At 36.3% G+C, this 22,624-nt stretch overlaps 1 protein-coding gene across 1 annotated transcript in view; it reads left to right on the forward strand.

Moving 5' to 3' along the window:
* The first annotated feature begins 1,401 nt into the window (after positions 1-1,401).
* abl1 (c-abl oncogene 1, non-receptor tyrosine kinase) overlaps positions 1,402-22,624 on the forward strand; it is a 40,374-nt gene continuing 19,151 nt past the window's right edge. The window contains exons 1-2 of the mRNA XM_051111043.1: positions 1,402-1,538; positions 2,343-2,664. Coding sequence (XP_050967000.1) covers positions 2,529-2,664 — 136 coding nt within the window. The 5' untranslated portion in view covers positions 1,402-1,538; positions 2,343-2,528. The remainder of the gene's footprint in view (positions 1,539-2,342; positions 2,665-22,624) is intronic.

A 22,624-nucleotide genomic window follows, 5' to 3' on the forward strand; every position in this document is an offset into this window, starting at 1 on the left:
TATATACAAGCCAAAACAGCTTTTGTCTTGGTCTTACACAACTTCTCATCATTGTTAGAAACCGTAATCAAAGATTGTGTATGTGATGAATTTACATATGTCGTTTCTCAGTTTCAGACAGTGTCCCCTGGTTTACAGACAAGGCTTAAACCTAGTCACAGACTAAAATGTAAGGCTGAGCTGTTTCAACTGAAAGAAACTTGCACTGACTGATCTTGAAGTATGTGACTCTGGATCACAAAACCAGTCATAATACATCATTATGCATCATCTGAAAGCTGAATATATAAGCTTTCAATGAATGAATGGTTTATGGTTTGGCTGAGATACGACTATTTGAAAATCTGGAATCTGAAAACCAAAATATTGAGAAAATCGCCTTTAAAGTTGTCCAAATGAAGTTCTTGGCAATGCATATTACTAATAAAAATTGTTTTTACAAAATATCTTCATGTAACATGAAGATCTTCACTTAATATCCTAATGAGTTTTGGCATAAAAGAAAAATCAATCTTTTTCACCCATACAGTGTATTGTTGGCTATTGCTACAAATATACCTGTGCTATGACTGGTTTTTGTGGTCCACGGTCACATATGTCAGTGCCCTTGTTTTGTCTCAAGATGCACACCAGTAGTGTTTTTTTTCTAAGGCATGTTTATAAAAATTACTTTAATGTCCTAATTGAACTATGGCCTAATCCTGGCTTAGTCTAAGTCCTGTCTGTGAAACCAGCCCTTTGCCCTTTGCTTGTTAATATGGTTTGTTCTTATGCTGCAGTATCAGGCCGCTAGAGGGCTCTAACAATCACCATATAAACAGTAGCGGAATGCTTTTGCAGTACTTAATAACATGTTTATGAAGTAGATGGACAATTATTTTATCATCCACTTTAAGAAAAGTTACTTTGTTATTCGATTTTTAGTCGGTTACACACAGTTTAATACATCAAAACCGAGTTCATTAGCTTAAATGAGGACAAAAGTCAAATACATACTTTGAGTTACTGATAATAAAAAAATCTGATATTTATGAGCTTTGAGGAGGAAATTAAGTGATTTTATAATTGTTTTGAAAGATAGATCGGGGAAATTGGCATAAGCAAACAGAACAAACATAAAACATTTGCAACCTTCTTAATTTTCCATTTAAAAGTTGTTTTAGTCATTGTTTTCAAATGCAAAAATTAAACAATATACAACTAAGTCTGTATATCCATATATATCAAGAAAAGAGAAAGAAAAATAATTACAAAATAAATAAATAAACGTAATATAAATAAAATGTGCCGGGGCAGCTAGAAATATAAAAAAATAGCAAATAAAAGTACAATCGGGTATTAAAAAATATCAAGGAACTGAAGCGATTGTTGGCGGAAGAGCGAGGCGTGTGACGTCACGAGCGTAGCTCGCGTGCGCGAATATGGCGGTTCCTGCGACGACGAACGACTCCAAGAAAAGTGCTGAAAGTTGTGAAGTGAAATGAAGACATGACAGGAATAAACATTAAAAGGCTGCGGAAGTATCCAGCGGATGCTCGGTGAGGAAACGAGCCCGACAGGAGAGACGTATAGACGGCGCGGAGAGAGTTTACGGTCGCCTGTGGAGCGCGATAGAGAGAGAGACACGCGGAAGTGACGAGAGACTTTAACAACTACAACTCAAACAAACTCCAACACTACAAATCAAAGTTAACTGAACCGAAAGTTAAATCAGGATAAAACTGCGCGGATGCGCATTTAGGTGTTTTTGTGAGAGTTCAGATAGTTATGTGGCTCTATTTCGCACCTATTTTGACTTATGTTTAATTAGCTGAACTCCATCTGAAGGCGTTTGATTTCGAGTAACAACGATATTCACGTCCGTGACGTCGATTTATTAGTTTACAGATGATGCAGATGTGTAAGAATAACTGTAACTACTGACTGACACTGAATAACACTACGTACTCGTCTAACAATCACTACTCAAGATACACATCGGCTTTGGGACGTTTTAGCATTTACTGGACTGTAAGACTTTTTCCAGTGAGCAATAATAATGAATGACTGCAATTTAATGCACATCAGGGTACATGAACTAATTACTGACATGTCTGATGTGCCAGTAGCTTGTAATTGGAGACGTTCATATTAATGTGACGTCACTATGATTGACAGCTCGACACTACCGTGCTCAGAGTTTGTTTTTAGTGTGTTTGCGCTGGAGAGTCATCTTCATGTATTGATTCTGACCCTAGAGACACATGCATTGTCCTCATCAGTGTCTGATGTGTGAGAATGACATTATTCTTCATCCCACAGTGCATTGAAAACACTGCTCTTTTACATCTACCTGTATGCAGTTTGAGCTTTTAAAGCAGTGATCTGCTCTGAAATCAGTCATCCAGCAGTCGATGCATGACCCGCACAGAACAGCAGACTGGACTGTCGCCGTCTCGCCGTCTTCAGTAACGTCCTGCTTGTCTCCAGCTGCTGGAGCGTGATCCTCATCCGCTGTGTGTCCGGCCGCCGCCTGGCCTTCTGCCCTTATGGGGCAGCAGCCAGGGAAGTTAGTCGGGGACCAGAGGAGACCGAGTCTGCCGGCGCTGCCCTTCATCAAGGGAGCAGGGAAGAGAGAAACGTCACGGCAAGGAGCGCAGCACTGCAATGTGTTCACCGTGCACGGTAAGTCCAGGTTCATACATTTGAGTAGTAATAACCTTAGCCATTCACCTCCTATATACGCATGCATGTGATCAGGTCACATGACTGCGTGTCAGCAGGCCGTTGTCATTCAGAAAGTTCATCCATCAACAGGCTTCTGTCCTTGAATATGAGGATTGACAGGGCAGCGACTGATAAACTGGCAAATATTTTGCCTGTTTGAGATCAGCAGTATGAGGCTTCTTTTGTGAATATTGATAAAAAATGTTGCATTTCGGATACACTACCGTTCTAGTTTTGGGACAGTTTTTTTTTTTTTTTTTTTGCATTTTGTTCTATTCTTGCACAAATAAAAGTAGGGCTGCACAATATTTGGAAAAACTGACATTCCGATATTTTTTTACGATCTGTCTTGTAAAAAAGTAAGAAATTTTTATTAGATGACTTGTACAGCTATATTAGGAAAATTAATCATTTTAATGGGAAATGCATCTGCAAAAAAATAAATAAATAGATAAAATAAACAAGTATTTTTTTTACATAGATTTATTATTTTCTTCAATATTTATTTTTAATTTCTTATTATTCATTTTATAATTAAAATATTAAACAGATAATAGTATTTATTTATTTGTTTTTGTAAAATTATATCATAATTTCCAAAAGTTTAAATAATAGACCATCATGCTTTTATTTTAAAGCCGCTGGCAGCAACAAAATGTTTTGCCGGTTTCAGAGTGAAGATCGGCTCTGTGTTCATTCGCAGCCATGCAGCTCATGATATCAGTGTCTCTTAATGGATCGATTCACCGTAAATGAACCAAGACACTGTGAAACAAGTTAATGTAGCATATATTTATTTAGTGAAATCACAGTAAGTGATCAATTTTATTTTGCAAAATACCGCTTTAAATAAAAGTAATAATTTCTTTTAAAAATGTCTTTTGACTTGAGGTGTGTCTGTGCTGTCAGAGCAGCATATCATTGGTCACCCTGCTATTTATTTAATAAAGTTATATTTTTGGGGCTTTTTTTATGCCTTTATTGTTGATAGGACAGTGGATGTACGACAGGAATGCATAGGGCAGAAGGATCGTCATAGGACCACGAGTCGGAAATCGAACTTGGGTTGCCAGAGCTGCAATTGCGCTACATGTCGCGCACTAACTATTGGTTTTGATCTTTGAACTGTTCATGTGGGTCGACCTAAAGGTCTGGACGCTCTCAGATTGTGGTATAGTGGTTAAAGCTTTAGCTGGAAGCTTGCTGGGTCAGTCCTTGTTAGGTTGGTGACGCACAGACACCTCCTTTAGTCGTTGTAGTAGGTGAAGTGCTGAATGACTCTTACGTACTGATGAGTACAGACAGATGAAGCGGTGGCAGCGCTGCAGTGTTTTCTGCTGTGATTCACGGAAGACACGTTCAGACGGCGCAGGCATGTGGTGACCTGTCAGCGTGCTTCTCTCTGCAATGCTGCTGAGGTGTAAGAATAACTAATGTATGTGATGATCTGATGTCATGTGCTCTTACGGGTCTCCTGTGATCGTGCTTGTCATTCTGTGGCTGATATTATTGATTATTTTATCACATCATGCCTGATTTCTTCATGCTGTTTCTGCACGGCTGTGCGGCTCCATACATCAGCTTTTACCTACGATCACAGAGCTGTAAATCACTGACAAGCTACGCAATATCGCGCTCATAATCGTCGATGAATCGCATTCGATTATGAACATGATTTTGCGTAGCTTGTCAGTGTTTTACGGCTCTGTGTGTTAATTGACGCTCCAGCTGAACACACGTGATGGAGATTTACTACTAATCACAGAACCAGCATTATTGACAAGATGCGCATGACAATTTCATGTAATTAATCATGCAGCCCTACAACAAACTCAGCTGACTGGCTTCTCTCCTATTTGATTTCACATGAGACTTTTCAGACCCCAGAACTAGGGATGTCACAATAAACCATGGCTCAATTCTGCTAATTATTATTATTATTTTTATTTATTATCTTTTTTCAGAATGCATTGCAATTCTCTCTGGAATCAGTCCTGAGCTTAGTTTTTAACAGCAGATGGTGCTATAGGCTATTTTTTTTTAACCACACACTTGAATTGTCACAAAGAAGAGTGCTGGTGTCTTCAGCTGAGTGATTAAATGTGCTTGCACCTCAGCTTTCATGAGGTGGGATGCTCATTTTAAGCAGTTAAAGGAGAACTCCACTTCCAGAACAACAATTTACAAGTAATTTACTCACCCACTTGTCATCCAAGATGTTCATGTCTTTCTGTCTTCAGTCGTAAAGAAATTATGGTTTTTGAGGAAAACATTTCAGGATTTTTCATGTAATGGACTTCAATTGTGCCCCGATTTTGAACTTCCAAAACGTAATTTAAATGCAGCTTCAAAGGGCTCTAAACGATCCCAGCCGAGGAAGAAGAGTCTTATCTAACGAAACGATCAGTCATTTTTTTCGGAAAAAAAAGAAAAACAAAAAAAACATATATATATATATATGTTATATATTTAGGGTTGTCAAAAGGTACCGAGTTCGGTACTTTCGGTACTGAAATTTTAAAAACGTCCATTTCCCGCTCACATTTGAGCGCTGTTGAGCAGATTTTTAAACATCGCTGATTGGCCATAGTGTTCACGCGCTCAACAGACATGACTGTGATTGGCTACAATGATAAGCGATTCACGCTCCTCACCGAGCGCTCACATATAAGCACAACCAGCGCGTTTTAAAGCCGCGTCTGTCAGCGCATCAGTCTATATGCAGATGTATTAGGGATCCGGTGACACACATGGCTTTAAAACGCTCTGGTTGTGCCAATCACAGTCATGTCTGTTGAGCGCTTGAACGCTATGGCCAATCAGCGATGTTTAAAAATCTGCTCAACAGCGCTCAAATGTGAGCGGGAAATGGACGTTTTTAAAATTTCAGTACCGAAAGTACCGAACTCGGTACCTTTTGACAACCCTATATATAATGTACTTTTTAAGCACAAAAGCTCGTGCAGCACAGGCTCTGGGATGTGCTTTCATGACACTACGTACTATTGAATCACATCGAAAGGTCATGTGGAACTACAGACCCAGTGTTTATACAAAGCGAACGCACAAAGACTAACAAAGTGCAAGTAAGTCAAAAGCTGTTTACAAACTACAACGTTGTCGGACGATTCTGAAGTTGTAGGAGAAAATAAGATTTCTGTACCTTTTGAGCCAGAGTACACAAACGATGAACTTAGACGTGATTCGTAGTAGTAATGGGAAGTTCGGATCGTTTTACCGACTCGGACCTTGAGTCTCGTTCCGCAGAATGAACTAATCTTTTTTTTCCAGTCATTTCGTTCATTAATTAAAATCATCAGTTAAAATATCCACATTAAACGAAATGTTTGGCATATTATTACCGCAGTATGTTAATAACGATTAAGCAGTGTGATTTTTATTTATTTATTTATTTATTTTTCCTCTTCTATATGTTATTATGGTAATGGTTTGGCTGCATTAAGTTGGCAATGCATAACTGTGCGTGCACGTGCAGCGTCAGCAATCACTTGATTTTTTTTTTTTTTTTTTTTTTCCTGCTAACAGTGGAAACAACGACTCCTAGTCATACAGGTAATCAAAACTGTAAACGGGTTGCTTTTATTTGTGTACATTCACAATAAAAACAAATATTTGAGCTTTTGTAAAATAATAAAAATAGGATGCCGCTTTCAGCGGTCTTCCTTTCACACAGCACAAAAATGAACCATACTAGCTATTTGTTGCACAGTTTTTTCTTTGCTTTTGTTAATTATGTAAAAATATTCATTATATAGGCCTATATAGCCTAGCTCCATTCGCAGAAGCGCTGCATGTGCATGGTGTGATGTGTCCATGTGAATCCTCATGTTCTGTTGTTTGCTGCTTTTTGTGCATTTAAAATTAATTCCTGGAAAACAAATGTTGGTGTTTTTAACGGGTAATAGACACTTGTACTTTCTAAAATAATTAAATTCTAATTAAAAATAATCTTGACGGTTAATAATCAGTTAACAAGTGTCAGCTGTCGGTTTGGAAAAATAACCGAAATAAACATCCCTAGGTGAGATTAATATATATAATTGATATATAATAATAATATATATGATAGATATATATATATTCCATCTTTTTCTGATTGGGCTGTCATAAAGGCTAGTGTTGATACAGAGCTCTGTTCCATGTTAACCCACCCTGTTTCAACATCATTGTTAATCCATGCCACTATTGGTGTGAGCTGAGGAGCCAAATAATGATATTTTAAATTAGGGAGGAGTAGCCCTCCCATATCTTTTCATAAAGTTAATGTTTTTAATTTTATTCTGGGTTGTCTGTTTTGCCAAAAACTCGGATATGAGTTTATCTAGCACATTAAATGTTGAATCCATACTAGGGCTGGGCGATATGACGATATTATCGTATAACGACGATGTCTCCTAAGAATCACAGTGTCGATCTCTATAGTCAATACCATACGATAATCGACAATATTGGAAAATAACAAGTGATAGGCTGAAAATAGGAAGTTGCTAAATATATTTCAAATAGCCTAGTAGTTACCATACACTCACCTTTTTTATGCATGCATACCTTTACCTTTTTAATGCATGCATACACCTTAAAGCGCATCATTAAAGGTATTACGGATAAGACGCGGGTGTATCTATTTTTATTGTGAGAAGCGCCTTAACAAACAACAAATGCAGCAGCCTTTGACTACAAGTTTAAAATATCTTTAGAAATATTACACATTTATATATAACAGAACAGAAATAATAGACATACTATAATTAAGCGAATGAAACAAAGAAAAGCTAATCAAATGTTTAACGCCAAAAAGAAAATAACTTGACTGTGGAGTGTGGACCGCATGGGACCCCCCCCCCCAAAACAAAAAGTTTATTTAGGACACAATGAATCACATTTTACATATTCAGTTTATTGACAAACTGCCTTAAACAGTAACCCATGTAGGTTATTCAACAAATTTCTTTTGAAGACAAATTATGTTGTGTCCAAAAAAACAAAACAAAAAAAACAACAAAATTTTTAGACAGGAAAACCAGCATATTCACCTTCTCCGGGGTTAAAGCATTTCGAAAAGGGGTGACAATTTGACCTGCTGTGCTAAAAACCCTCTCAGATGGACTGCTTGTTGCAGGCACACATAAGAATTGTCAGGCTTCAAAAGACATGAGAGGAAAGCGACGTTCGTTATTCTTCCACCACGCAAGTGGATTTTCTTCTCCATCAATTACATCCTTCAAAAGATAGGCCGTAAGCTCGGCCGCTGCCCGATCCGCCTTGCTTGTGGGTTTTTTTTTTTTTTTTCTTTTTCAAAGGCGTTTCTTGAGCACTCGTGCTTGGTTGTTCTTCCTCAGTATTCTCGTGGTTTTTCTTTCAAAGGCAGTCATTAATGGCATCAAGCAGTTCATTCTTAGTTTGCTCCAATTCGTTCAAATTAAAGCCACCTATGTAGCGGGGATCAAGCATAGTGCTGATTCAGAGTAGGCGTGGCAGGGCGGGGTAGACGATATTATCAAATATCACAATATTTTTAAAGGCTATAATCGATAAATTTTTTTGCCATATCGCCCAGCCCTAATCCATACCATGAGGGAATGAAATAAGAAGAGCAGTCTAGGTAAAATATTCATTCTCACAGAGTCAGTCCTGCCCAACAGTAAAAGTGGCAACAATTCCCGCTTTAATAGATCCTTTTTAATAGTGTTGATTAACTTGTCATAATTTGCCTGATACAATTGTGAAAGGCTAGGTGTACTGGGAACTTTTAAATATTTGAATCCCTGTTTCGTTTAGTTCTACCAGGCAGTGATCATAAGTGCTTCTGATGTGGTTGAATTAATTTTATGCCCAGAAATGGCTTCATATACTTTTAGACAATCTAGGAGAGCTGCATTGCACAAATCGGATTTTCAGTAAATAATGATTTGCACCTTATGCTTTCGTCCCCTCCCAAGATCAAACGCGGAACATAAATTGTCAGTTTTGTCATAGGGGTGTGCTGATCTGATATTCATTATCGGTATTGCTCTGATATTGACATTTTCTACCAGATCGAGGTATCGGTCAGACGAGACCGATCCAAATCCGTTATTCTGCATATTCTATTCTGTGTTATTGGTAAGCCCCACAAAAGCCACTAAAACATTATAAAACACAATAAAGTTTCTGTGCACTATATTTCAAGTGTTCCGTAGTTTAATGTGAGGTACAGATGATTTGTGCCGTTCTGTATTTGGAGCCTTTTGTACCCTAATACTTTTGCACAATGCAAGATTATTAATAGTCTTTCTTTCTTTTTTTTTAACTTGTTTTTCATGAATGTATTTTACAACAATACAAAGACCACTTAATAACATTTTATTAGTAACGCCAGATTTAGTCCTACACGTATTCACTCTTATTTGTTTCCCACCAAATAGTGTTTTTATTTATTTTTTCACTAAAAGCTTAGATTTTATAAGTTATTGTGGACTCATGATTTTTTTTTAGAGTAACTTTTGCTACTGAAGTTTTCGCTGAGGTCGCCAGTGAAGACTAAATGAATTTACATCTTATGATTTTAAAATGTTCATGTAATGTCTTTTTTCCTGACTGTTTTGTGATCACATTTTTAATGTTGATGTAATGAGCTGAGACGATGCGCATCAAAGTATTAGAGGATAAAAGTGTTTCAAACAGTCCTCATCTCTGCCAGACTTTTGCGTTGAACTTGAACAAACTACAATCTATATCCTGTGTTCTGTCAATGCGTGAACATCATATTATTTGTGCTTGCCGTTCAGTAATCGCAATAATGCTTTGTTACTTTTTAATAAACAAAGTATCAACTTAGTGAACAATAGCGAAAATAATTCAAAGAATATTTAAAGAATAAAAACTGTTTTGGTGCTCCTTAATGCAGCATGAACGATGGCTTTAGTTTATCGCCCCGGTTAAAGCAGCACATGAAGCTATTATATCTTTCTCTTTACTACTGTAGTACAAAATGAACATGAATAGACATCAGAAGGTAGGCTATTTTATAATATAGCCTTCAGTACAACTTACTGAAATGTCTTATCAAACTGCAGAAAACGTGTAAAGCATAAATCAATCAGTCAGTGTTTCAACCATGGAAAGATGTCAATAAAATAGCTTGTGCTCACATAACGTCACATTTACCTCAGGAAAGACACAATTCATTGATCATAAACTTGACAGTAATCTGGAAAAAAAATAACTCTAGAACGGAGCATTTTGATTAATATATGCACTCTGTTACATATTCATTATATTTTTACTGAACCGTTAATGTTGTTTTCACTATTTAATGTATATTTGAATAAATCTGTCATGAAAATATGTGATTACAGCCACTGTTAAATGATCATATTTCAACAACAGAAACATATTGTAGTAGAAACATAATTATTAATTAACATAATTATATCTTTGAATTGATATAAAATTGATATAAAACTGCCTTATGTGCAGTTGTTTTTAAAGGGGTCATCGGATGCTAAGTTCACTTTTACATGTTGTTTGAACATTAATGTGTGTTGGCAGTGTATGTACAAATCTACCCTATAATGATAGAAGTCCATGCAGTGGTTTTTAATTAATCTGTAAAAATAATATCCCCTTTTTCAAATCGAGCCATTCTCAGATGCCTGTCATTGTGGCGTCACACCAACAGAGGCCGCTCCCATGATAGCTGACTGACATGAGCGTTTTACCTCAGATCAGTATAGTGGACTTTAGTGGTGCCCCAGGTTTGAACTTCCAAAATGCAGTTTAAATGCGGCTTCAAACGATCCCAAATGCGCTTGCAAAGGATACCAGCAGAGAAAGAAGGGCCTTATCTAGCGAAACGATCGGTTATTTTCATAAAAAAAATAAAATGCTTTTTAATGTCAAACACTCGCCTTGTCTTCCTCAGGGTATATTGGAAAACTCCTATCTCATGTTCTCCCTCAACTTCGTCCTATGTCGCTGTTTTTCTTTTTTGTTAAGACTGTTTGATGATCTTTGCATGTTCAATTTGCAAAGACTGGGTCGGTACTTCTGGAGTGATATTGGATGATTTTGAAATGATTTTTGGAGTTTAGGGAGAAAATACGATTGGAGTTTAAAACCCTAACTGGCTTGAGCCAGAATACACGGAGTTCAGGGAGAGCAAAACAAGATGAGAGTTTGAGATTAAAAAGCATTTAAATTGTTTTTTTTTTTTTTTTTTTTTTTTTTTATGAAAATAACCAATCGTTTCGATATATAAGACCCTTCTTCCTCGGTTGGGATCGTATACAACCGCATTTGGGATTGCCTGAGGCCGCATTTTAACTGCATTTTGGAAGTTCAAACACGGGGCACCATATCTTTTTGGAGAAAAATGCTGAAATGTTTTCCTCAAAAAACATAATTTCTTTACGACTGAAGAAAGAAAGACATGAACATCTTGGATGACAAGGGGGTGAGTACGTTATCTGTACATTTTTGTTCTGGAAGTGGACTCCTTTAATTGTTTGTATGTGACAAGAACAAGCAACACTCAAAAACTCTAAAATCTAAACTTTGAAAACTTTCAAAACAAACTGCAAATAAATTTTATAGTTTGGACTTGATTGGTAATTTTAACCTTTAATGTTATTTTATGATTATGTTATTTTATATTAGAACTGTAATGAATTCTAATATTTTGTTTATTTCATTTTGTATTATTTAATAGTATTAGTACTATAATGAGTAGTACTGTATTGAGTAGTAGTGATGTATATATCAAGTGCATTTTGCCGTAAGGTTGCTGTAATATCAAAATTTTGGATACTTGTAAATATTCACAATTCCTGATACCGACTTCAAAACCACAGCAGAAACAAATACTGGGCCAAAACTCTAATAATTAAGAGCATCATGTTCATGCTTATTTACAGAATACAGTCATTTCACTAATAAAGCACCTTTAACTTTATATCACTGTGTCTTACACACAGACCTTCTTGAGGTGTACTCTTTGTTTTGTGGTTGAACTTATTGTTTACTTATTTGTGAGAACATAAAGGCTTTAAAATTGTTTGTTTCTGTAGGTTGTGTAGATTACATGAATAACAGACTAAACAGGACAAGACAAGAACGTTCTGTGTACATTTTTTTGGTCTGTCTCCCATTACAACCCCATGTAGATTACGCTGTGTGTGTGAGAGAGAGAGTTTGTTCTCCAGTATGCTTTGTTTTTGATTAGATGTAACTTTGTTTGAATCTCTACTCTGTTTGAAAGGGCTGCACAATATGGGAAAAAATATGATATGTGATAAACCTATTTTATGATGTCGTACATTTATGATTAATGTGTCAGGTTGTTTTTTGGTGTCCTTTTGCTGTGTCCTCTGGCTAAAGAAAACATAAGTCTGCTGAATGCTCAGCATCACTCAGGCTGTCTTTGCTCTTCTGGGTGCTGATTCTAGGGCAGAATAACATTGAATAAACTCTTCACTAACATTGGGAGTTCACCCACCTGCATTAAAAAACAAAAAACAAAACAGTGTTTGATTAAAGGGACTGCTTTTAGAATTTTAAACTAACCACTATTTACGATAAAATATCAGAAAGATTTTCACATGATCCAAACAAACGATTGTTATCTGGTTAGTTGTTTTTGGAGGAGCTGAGTTATCATTCTTGGTGTGAACAGCCCTTTAGACCTCATGCCTTACAGTCACATTTATCAGATCAGAGCTGGGTGATGTAGGGGTGGGCGATATGACCAAAATCTTGGTCACAGTATGAGAGAGTTTATTTTATGATAATGATACAGCTATTTTTTTTTAGCTTTTTTTGTTACTTAATTTATCCGCAATTTATCGCAATGAAAATTGTGTGCGCCGTCGCATACGAAAATGTTCAGCCACTGATGATCATTAAATGTACCGAGCAGAATGTTTTTCCACCTCTCCTGACTTCTAGTGTGAATCCACAGTGTTCAGTGGGATCTTGAGGCTACCATTGGTGAAACAAAAACGGCTGCTGTCTGCATTTTTCAGTTTTGTCTAATGTTGCAAATGTTTGAAATTTGTTAAAATGTCTTAAATTCAGTTTCGATGGGTCTTAAATTTTTTTGGCCACATTATCACTGAAACATGTTTAGTTTGACTTAATGACTGTTTACAATCAAGTTTTTTTTTTTCTGTGTATAATGTTCTCAATAATAATTATAATAAATATAGCTCGAGCTACAGCTAGCTGACCACCAGCCTTTGAGCTAGTTAAAATGTTTTTGATATTTTTACCTGCCCGATCAGACAAACAGCCTGATTAAAATGTGACAAAAGAATAACCAGCGATGCATTGAAACGCAAGAATGATTCTTTTCGTTTTAATACATTCAATGTAAACAGCGAATGATAAAGGATAGTGTATTTCTAGTATCGAGGTCTTGCTGCACCTTTGTGAGAGACTTCAAACTCTTATTAAAGGGGACATTGGATGTCCATTTTCCAATTCCACAAGTTGATATGATTCTTCAGGGTCTTAATGAAAAGTCTATAATATACTTTGGTTAAAATTTCTCAATGGTAGTGTAAAAAACACCTTTTTTACCTTGTCAAAGACAGCTCTGCAGAAATCAGTCCATTCTGTTGCATGTTCCTTTAAATGCAAATGAGCTCTGCTCACCCTGCCCCTCTCTTTGCTTTTACCGCATTCAGCCCGTTTAGCCACTTAACTTGCTTGACAAGCACGTTACTAGGAAAGGCGATTGCAAAGATTCATAAAAAACCCCTTATACTCACTTCTGCTGTAAGTGAAGCTGGATCACGAATGATTCGCACGAACATAGACGGATAAATGTAGATCGGGAGGTGCATTCCCTTCACTAACGCAATCCACTGCTCAGATGTCGGGAGTAAATGTCAACCACTATGTTCATTATTACATCCAACAGCAGAACACCTCAATCGCTTGGGAGCCATTCTTGTCTATGTCCCTGCTCCGGCATCGAAACAATGATGATTGAACTGTTACAGCTCATTCAGGGCGGGTCTAAGGTAAGACGTCAGCGTCAGTCAAACTATCGTAGGACATCACACAGACAAGAAGCTGAGAATGTCTTGATTTGAGGGGTAATTATTTTTACAGATTGATTAAAAACCACTGGGTGGATTTTTGTCATTATAGGGTAGATGTGTACACACACTGCCAACACACATTTATGTTCAAACAACATGTAAAAGTGAACTTAGCATCTGATGACCCCTTTAAGAAACACTGAGGTAAAAATTCAAAATGTGTAGTTTGTTTATAACATGATATAGTTCAGTAACATACCAAAGGGAGCTATTTTGTTGAATATTCTAACGATTGCAGATGTTACATTAATTTTAGTTCAGTAAACAAATAGCTAATCAAGTAGTTAAGTTACTTACAAGACACAGTATTTACTGTTTTGTTCTGTTTCCCCAACGAAAATAGTTCAAAACAAAGGATCACAGCAGAAGTATCGCACATTCTCCAAGCAACACTCGGCCATGTTTTGCTACTAAATGATTCAGCGTTTTGAACGAATCAGTTGGAATACTGGTAGTTTAGTATGTTTAAAAGTACACCCCCCCACAAACATTTCTTATTTCCATATTCAAAAATGTTTTTAAAACATTAGTTTCATAACATCAATTATTGCAGTTGTAATTTTGCAGTGTAAATTATTTAATCTGACTGGTAACAGCCCTATACAGTTTGATAAATTGTAATAATTTAACATGAAAGCTGATGCATAAATTTAAAAAGTTTTAAAAAACAGACTTTTATAAAGGTAAATAAAAATATACCTTTTAATGGAGAAGTCCACTTCCAGAACTGCAATTCATAAATAATTTACTCACCCCCTTGTCATCCAAGATGTTCATGTCTTTCTGTCTTCAGTTGTGAAGAAATTATGGTTTTTAAGGAAAACATTTCAGGATTTTTCTCCATATAATGGACTTCATTGGTGTCCCGATTTTGAACTTCCAAAATGTAGTTTAAATGCAGCTTCAAAGGGCTCTAAACGATCCCAGCCGAGGAAGAAGGATCTTATCTAGCGAAACGATCTGTCATTTTTTTTGGAAAATAAAAAATTTGTTTACTTTTTAAGCACAAAAGCTTTTGTAGCACAGGCTCTGTGGACGCGCATACAATAAATACAGATATTGAATATATACCTCCTCTCCACAAAGCAGAAGCACCCCGTGCAGGTGGCGCAGGCGCAGTCCCGGGGCGGAAGTTACCACAAAAGCCGAAATGACGCCACACTTCAGCTTTGTACACCGAGACGGGAGCCTGAATTCTTCTTTCATTCTTTATTACTGACAAAGAACAATATTAACACTAACAGTAGTGGCGTGGCTTTATGCTAGTATTTCCTGTCACTGTTTAAGTTCAGAGATAAGAGAAGACTGCACTCTAGCGGTCGGGATATAAACTCAAAATGAAGCAATTGCGATGAATCTTGTATGAATTTATTCTGTGGTTATTTCAGCAGCTGGTGGACTGAACTGGTCCTGATGTAAACAGCTGCTCTGCTGGAGTCTGAACTGGGTCAGCTGGGTGTCGGGCTGAAGACTGACTGACTGATGTGTGTGTTTGTGAGAGAGAGATTTGAGAGTGACGTCAGGCCTGTTGTGATTTCCCAGCGGGCCGTACACCTGGATCATGTTTCCGTTCCTGCGCTAATGCCGAAACCCCGCAGACGTCCACGTTTAACTAACTGCCTTGCATTAAAATAAATGCTTGAAAAGACTCTCACGCGAAGCCCTACAGGCTCTGGTTCACTCGTGCGCTGCAGTTTGGAAAGAGTGTTTTTAATGATGGCGAGGGATGGTGTACGTCAGCTAACTGAGAGTGGATTATATAAATGATTCTCTATGAGCTCATCTCTGAGCAATGTGCTTCATGTTTCTACATCTGTCACCTCCCCCTCTTTCACAAAACCTGCCTCTCCAGCCCTCGCTTTTGTCTGCGCAAATGAGAAAACCCTTTCAACATTCAGTTATTAGAGCCGTTTAGGTCACTCATCAGCAACACTAGTGCTCATCGAGGATCAAACCTTGAAGTCTTAAAGTCGAGTGTGTGTAAATTCAGTTTTTGCACTCATGAATGATACCTCAAATCCGTGTTAATCTTGACAGGCATTTTTGATTTGGTCTTAGACTTTATCTTGAGACTAAAATGCTTAGTCATTAGTAACAACTTTTACTTATTATATAATAATTATAATTATAGTTGTTCATACATACATACATACATACATATATATATATATATATATATATATATATATATATATATATATATATATATATATATATATATATAGTATGGGTCAAAATTATTGATTTTTCTTTTATGCCAAAAATCATTAGGAAATGAAGTCAACATCATGTTCTGTGAAGATATTTAGTAAAATTCGTACTGTAAATATATCAAAACTTTTTTTGATTAGTAATATGCGTTATTAAGAACATTCATTTGGACAACTTTAAAGGTGATTTTCTCAATATTTAGATTTTTTTTGTACCCTCAGATTCCATGTATTCAAATAGTTGTATCTATGTCAAATATTGCCCTATCCTAACAAACCATCAGTGGAAAGCGTATTTATTCAGCTTTCAGGTAATGTTTAAATCTCAATTTTGAAAACTTGACCCGTATAACTGGTTTTGTGGTCCATATATATATATATATATATATATAATTTATAATTTTTGATAAAGAGGCACAATAAGACAAATACGCTAGAGATACAAATTAAACTCATTTTTCAGATACAGTAAGTTTAATTAACATGTAGGCTATACATTTATTTAACATCTTTTGGTTAACATTAATGAGAGATAGGTATTTAATTAGGAATGCTGTCCCTTTAAGACGCAAGGCATGCATGTAATACTGACCAATTCAGTTTTTACCCACCTGTTTATGTTCACTTAAGCCATAACTTACATAATTTACGTGAGATACTCACATTTGGACTACTGTGTGTGCATTTGAGCACTGAGAACTGATCGCACGCTGTCTGAGAAACAGAAGAAATGGAGCCTGCGCGAGAGAGAACACTTCTGGTGTTTGTCTATCAGTTAGTAAATACCTTCACTAACTTTAAGTTAATCGACAACGAATTGTGACTACCGGGGAAAACGGGACATCTGGTGATTCTGTCCCTAACCCTTCAGGTGCTGAGACCATTGTTTAAGTTCACATTTTGGTAGCTTATCTTTCCATTACGGCTGCCATGCTGAGACTAGACATGCAGACGCCCCTTATCCACTTGCAATCTAATGACAGGGATGCACAAGAGGACAGTTGAAAGAGGACAGTTAGCCTATAGTATGCATTTTCAACGTCCGGTAGTCCTCAAATAACACTCTCGTCCCGTCTCGTCTCGTCGTCTTAATAAAGAAGCGGCATAAGTTTCGTCATACTTTTTATCCTCAGATATTAGTTTTAGCTTGTCAGCGTCTCGTTTTCATCACAGAAAAAAATGTTCGTTAATGAATGTTTTTCGTCGTTGTCTTCATTGACGAAATTAACACTGCCTCAAATCAAGTGTGTTGAACACCAGGCAGGAAGAAGCATAGGACTCAAAAAGAACTTTTTTGCTTGGTGGCACTGGTACTCCCAACTTCAAAAAGTTAGGAGCACCAACAAAAAATTAGATTAATGAGCACCACAGCTGCTAATTAAGCAGTTGATTAAATTTAAATGTCAAAATCTGAAGCAAAAACAGAATGCTCTGACTTTAGCTTTGTCAAATTATGCTACATGAAACAGGTCTTCATGAAACAACAACTGCATACAGGCTGAATGAGAACGCAAATGCACTCCCTAACAAAAAATGACATTTTGGAAAACGATTGCAATGCAGTTTGTGCAGATCCGGTACAAAGATTGGCTAAAATAAAACAAAACCATTTGCAGCAAAAAAAAAAAAAAAACTTCTGGTTTCGGATTAGCTCCGGAAAAAAGTATTCTCGTAGCTTCGTAAAATTACAGTTGAAAAACTAATGTCACATGGACTACTTTGTTGATCATTTTGGTACTTTTCTGGGCCTTGAACGTAGTAGTACCCTTGCTGTCTATGGGAGGGTCAGAGACCTCTGGGCTTTCATCAAAAATATCTTAAATTGTGTTCTGAAGATGAAAGGAAGTCTTACAGATTTGGAGCAACATGAGGGTGAGTAATTAATGACAGAATTTTCATTTTTGGGTGAACTAACCCCTAAGTCTTAATTCACCCTTCCACAAATTAAGGCATTAAAGTTTTATATTTATAAAGGCATGGCATTACATGTTGCATGCATCTTCCTCTGTATTTATTATCCAAAACAAATATCTAAACTTCCTTCAATCAAGATACATTTACTTGCAAACTGACCATAGCTCCCTGTTTTCTGAGAAATTGAACAAACTTAAGTGAGTTTATGCTTAAAACAAGAATTAATATCTGTTAATGGGGATTGAAAACCTATTTTTCCTTTGAATTAAGTTTTCTGAGCCTACTGACAGATATGTTCTTGTTTTAATCAAACTTACTTGCACAGAAATCAAGACATATGTCATTTTGCTTCTCAAGTAAATATCTTGGTTTAACAGTCTTTAGACTTTTGTGCTGGAATGGAATTAAAATGAATTTAAAAAAGTAATGAGACCTATTGGAAGTTGTTTTAAAACTTTTAATCATTGCTAATACAAGACATTTGCATTTAGAGACTGTATTGACATTGCATCTAATTTATTCTATCATTTTTTTTCTTGGTTTTAAAAAGTCCTTATTTTGCCATCATAAAACCTGCAGAAACCCTGAACATGAGAAAGAAGCACCTGAACAGCAAAGCAAGTTTTGAACTACTCTATATTTTTATTTTTTATTTTTATAAAAATCTAGTGTAGACTAATGTTTTCAGTTCTTCAGTTCTATCGGTCAGCACAGTGACTTCTGTGAACTACTCGATCCCATTGCAAAATCTGCAAGGGGAAATTTTTCACTTTTTTCCCATTGAAATGACTAGATTTTGCCTGCGAAAAATTAGCTGAACCAACAGTAAATGTAACCTTATCGCAGACCAGAAGTTTTGTAGTTGTCAAGATTTGAAAAGGATTGAATTATTTTAACGCAAGGTTATTGCATTCAAAAGTGCTTTAGCTGAAGATTTGTCAGACCGCAGAGGAAAAAGGCACTATTAGTGAAGCATATTTCTATGTCAGAAGAGACGCATGTCTGTAGATGTCCTTGGCATTGAATGGGTTAGTTCTTCGATGCAGGGAGCTTCTCCTTTGTGTCTGAAATCAGTCAAGTGTTGATGTTAATGAAGCAGAGCATTAGACTCGTGTTAACATCTGTGTGGTATGGATCAATTCAGACCTCCGCTGGGTTTTCTTCTTCCTGGCTGGACTGCATCACCACAATCATATCAGCCGTTGTCTCATTCTTATGACTGGAAAGTTCAGAGACACTTTCATATAAGCTGGCTGCCACGCTTCTGGACTCTAGAGCGGCCCGGGTTCCCGTCTGTCTGGAGACACCATTGGACAGACTCAGAGACTCGTGATGTCAGTCCCAGAGAAATGCTAATGCCCCTTTCCACACACTCGCAGTGTCCCCTGGGCCGATGGGTTCGTATCTGAGCTTATTCTCATTAGCCATTTCCCACATGTTGCTCCAGTACTCATTCAAGAGGAAACATTGGAACACTTTAGAGGAACAACACGACAGAAGTCATTCCCCCATACAACAGGAACCCCATGGTGACATATTTGCTGGCCATGCCATCTGAAATTTGGACTGCTGGATGCTTTGTTCACACATTCCCGATGTAAGGGATCGAGTTTCCATTAGCTGGTAATACTGGTTTCTGGTGTCGTCAGAAGTACCAGTACTTCAGTACCAAGTCGATGCTTAAATTTTAAAAACGTTGAGGAGACGCCAACCTTTCTGCAGTACAAGGTAGATTTAATATCTGCTGATCGGTGCTATGCTATGCTAACCTTCACAACAGGAAAGAGTTTTAAATCGGCAGTGTGGAAAGTTTAGTTTTATTTTGGCTGATCTCTGTTGGACACAAACTGCATTACAATCATTTACCAAAATATAATTTGTCTTTTTTTTTTTTTTTTAAGTCTGTAAAGTGGAGAAAATACCAGGCAAATCAAGCTAACTGTTCGCAGTGCTCAAAATATACGAATACAAATATGTGGCTGTCTATATGAATGTATCTCAGGAACTGACCGTCTTTGTAAATGTTTTGATGTTTTTTTTTTTTTTTTTTTTTTTTTTTTTTGTCCTCCTACCTTCATATAGTGCATATTAAAGTAGTGGAAACGCTCTGTTGCTGCTGCTCTATTTCACAAATCAATCCACCTTTTTCTAGCACCACTGTCTGTTCAAAATAAGTAAAAAAATACATTCATACACCTGTTTTACTGAACTCGTATCAAACCGTGACCCCAAAACCAAGGTATGTACCGAACCGTGATAAACAGTGTTTCTGTCTACTCTAGATGCAGCGCAACAAAATCTCTGAGAAAAAAAAATGATTTAGGCCTGCAACAAACTATTATTTTGATAATTGATTAATCTAGCGGTTAATAGAATAATTAATTGATTAATTGTTGGCTATTTCACTGATTAATCAGTAGGCTTTAATCAGTTATTCAGCTTTCGCAATTCATTAAAATACATACACATATACACAGTCATATATATATATATATATATATATATATATATATATATATATGTATGTATGTGTATATATATATATATATATATATATATATATATGTATGTATAGAGCTGCTTTAAAGCAGAAAATTAAGTTGTAATCTAACTAAAAGCAACACTAACATGGTTTTTTTTTTAGTACTTTAGTGTGTTTAGTACTGTAATGCTGCTTGCTTTAAAGCATTGGTCTCAAACTTAATTCCTGGAGGGCCACAGCTCCAACCCTAATCAAACACACCTGATCCAGCTAATCAAGGTCTTCAGGATTAGTAGAAACGTCCAAGCAGGTGTGAGTTGGTTGGAGCTAAACTGCAGAGCTGCGGCCCTCCAGGAATTGAGTTTGAGATGTCTGCTTTAAAGCAATTTGTTGCATAAAGCATTAGCTATATAACAAACTAGGGCTGTCAGTTTAACGTGTTAATTAGTTATGCGATTATAATATTTTAACACAGTTAATGCACTGGCCCCGCCCCCAAACCTGTACATCAGCTTAAATTTAATACAAATGACTCCATTAATGCAGTTATTTTCTAAATTTAAGAGATTGGTGCAAAAATGCCCCCGTATGTGTTTTTGTCTCATATTTAAATCACATGTAAAGTGATATCACACCAGCGGCTACACTGTAAAAAACAATTTGTTGAGTCAGCTTAAAATAATTTGTAACCTGGCTGCCTTAAAATTTTAAGTTCAGTCAACTTAAAAAAAGTTTATTCAACTTGAAATGTTAAATTATACTAAGTGACAACTTGGATATTTGAGTTGAATCAACTTAAAATTTTAAGGCAGCTGGGTTACTTACCCATCTGTTAAGTTTAGCAAACACAAATATCTAAGTTGTTACTTAGTACAACTTAACATTTCAAGTTGACTAAACTTATTTTAGTTGACTGAACTTAAAATTTTAAGGCAGCAGGGTAACAAATTATTTTAAGCTGACTCAACAAATTGTGTTTTTTATTTTTTACAGTGTAGAGCAATATCAGACAAGTGTTGATTTTGTCCCAAATATCAAATGTGAGTTCAAATGTGATTTTATACAACAGTAAATCAGTTATAAGAAGTTGATATTGTGTTATACAGGAATTTTAAACACAGTATTATGTGTCTTTGCTTAATTTTGCAGAGCACATATTACCTTTAATGCCATAGCAGGATTGTTGTGCGTCTCCGAGCAATACAGTGGTGTTTAGTTTCTGAATGAATCTGCGTTTTGAACGAATCGTGTGAACCAATGATTCAAAGACCCATTCATAAAGTGAGCCGTTTACTGAATATCTGAATAAATTAGCCATTCCAATGAATGAATGACTCAAAGACATTTACCGTCTTTGTTGTTGCCTAAATGTTTATGTGTAATACATTTTTTGTTGAATCAAACAAAGTATGTCTTTCTAAAGCTGCAGTTTGTAATGTCTACTTGGTACTTTCTCATTTAACACAAAAATATCTGTAAATAATCTTTTGTGGGTATTTTCACAGTCAAATTCATTAAATAATCGAAACATCATTTAATTAATTAGATTAAAAATTTTAATCGACTGACAGCCATAATATAAACATGGGATGACTCGAGTTCCAGTTGCAGCTGTTGCAGACATCCACATCAACTGCTGTTTTTCCACGCTGTCCTGTCTGTTGGGTGTTTATTTTATAATTGAGAGAAGAGCATTATCGGGATGATTGCTAACAGAAAACTGCTGCTTGCATGTGTATAACTGCTTTTTACCCTTAATTGAAGAGCGTCAGTATATCGGTGCCTTCACACTTGTCAGCATTTTTTTTGTTTGTAGTTTTGTAAAACTTTCCCACACTCTGCAAGTTCGGCTTCGTTTGCACTTCACATAAGCGTGTCTTCTATTGGATTGGAATCAGGAGGGCTGAATTGAAGTATTGCGCTACAGCGCCACATTGGTCAAACCATGTTATTGTAGGCCTTACATTATGACCTTACAAATGACTGATCGACAACAAAAACAGATTATTGTCGATAATTGTAGACATTGTTGATAATGTCAACTGATCGTTTCAGCTCTAATTTGCAGTATAGATTACATTGATACTTTCATTATATTTGGGTTCATAGTCTGCAGTGGGATAACACTGTGCCGGATAACAATTTTTTTTAAAGGCAAATTTTATTTTCTGCATTTTTTTTTTTTTTTAGCAATTAATCGAAAAAAA

This window comes from Labeo rohita, chromosome 5 (assembly GCF_022985175.1).
Source record: "Labeo rohita strain BAU-BD-2019 chromosome 5, IGBB_LRoh.1.0, whole genome shotgun sequence".
Lineage (NCBI taxonomy): Eukaryota > Metazoa > Chordata > Actinopteri > Cypriniformes > Cyprinidae > Labeo > Labeo rohita.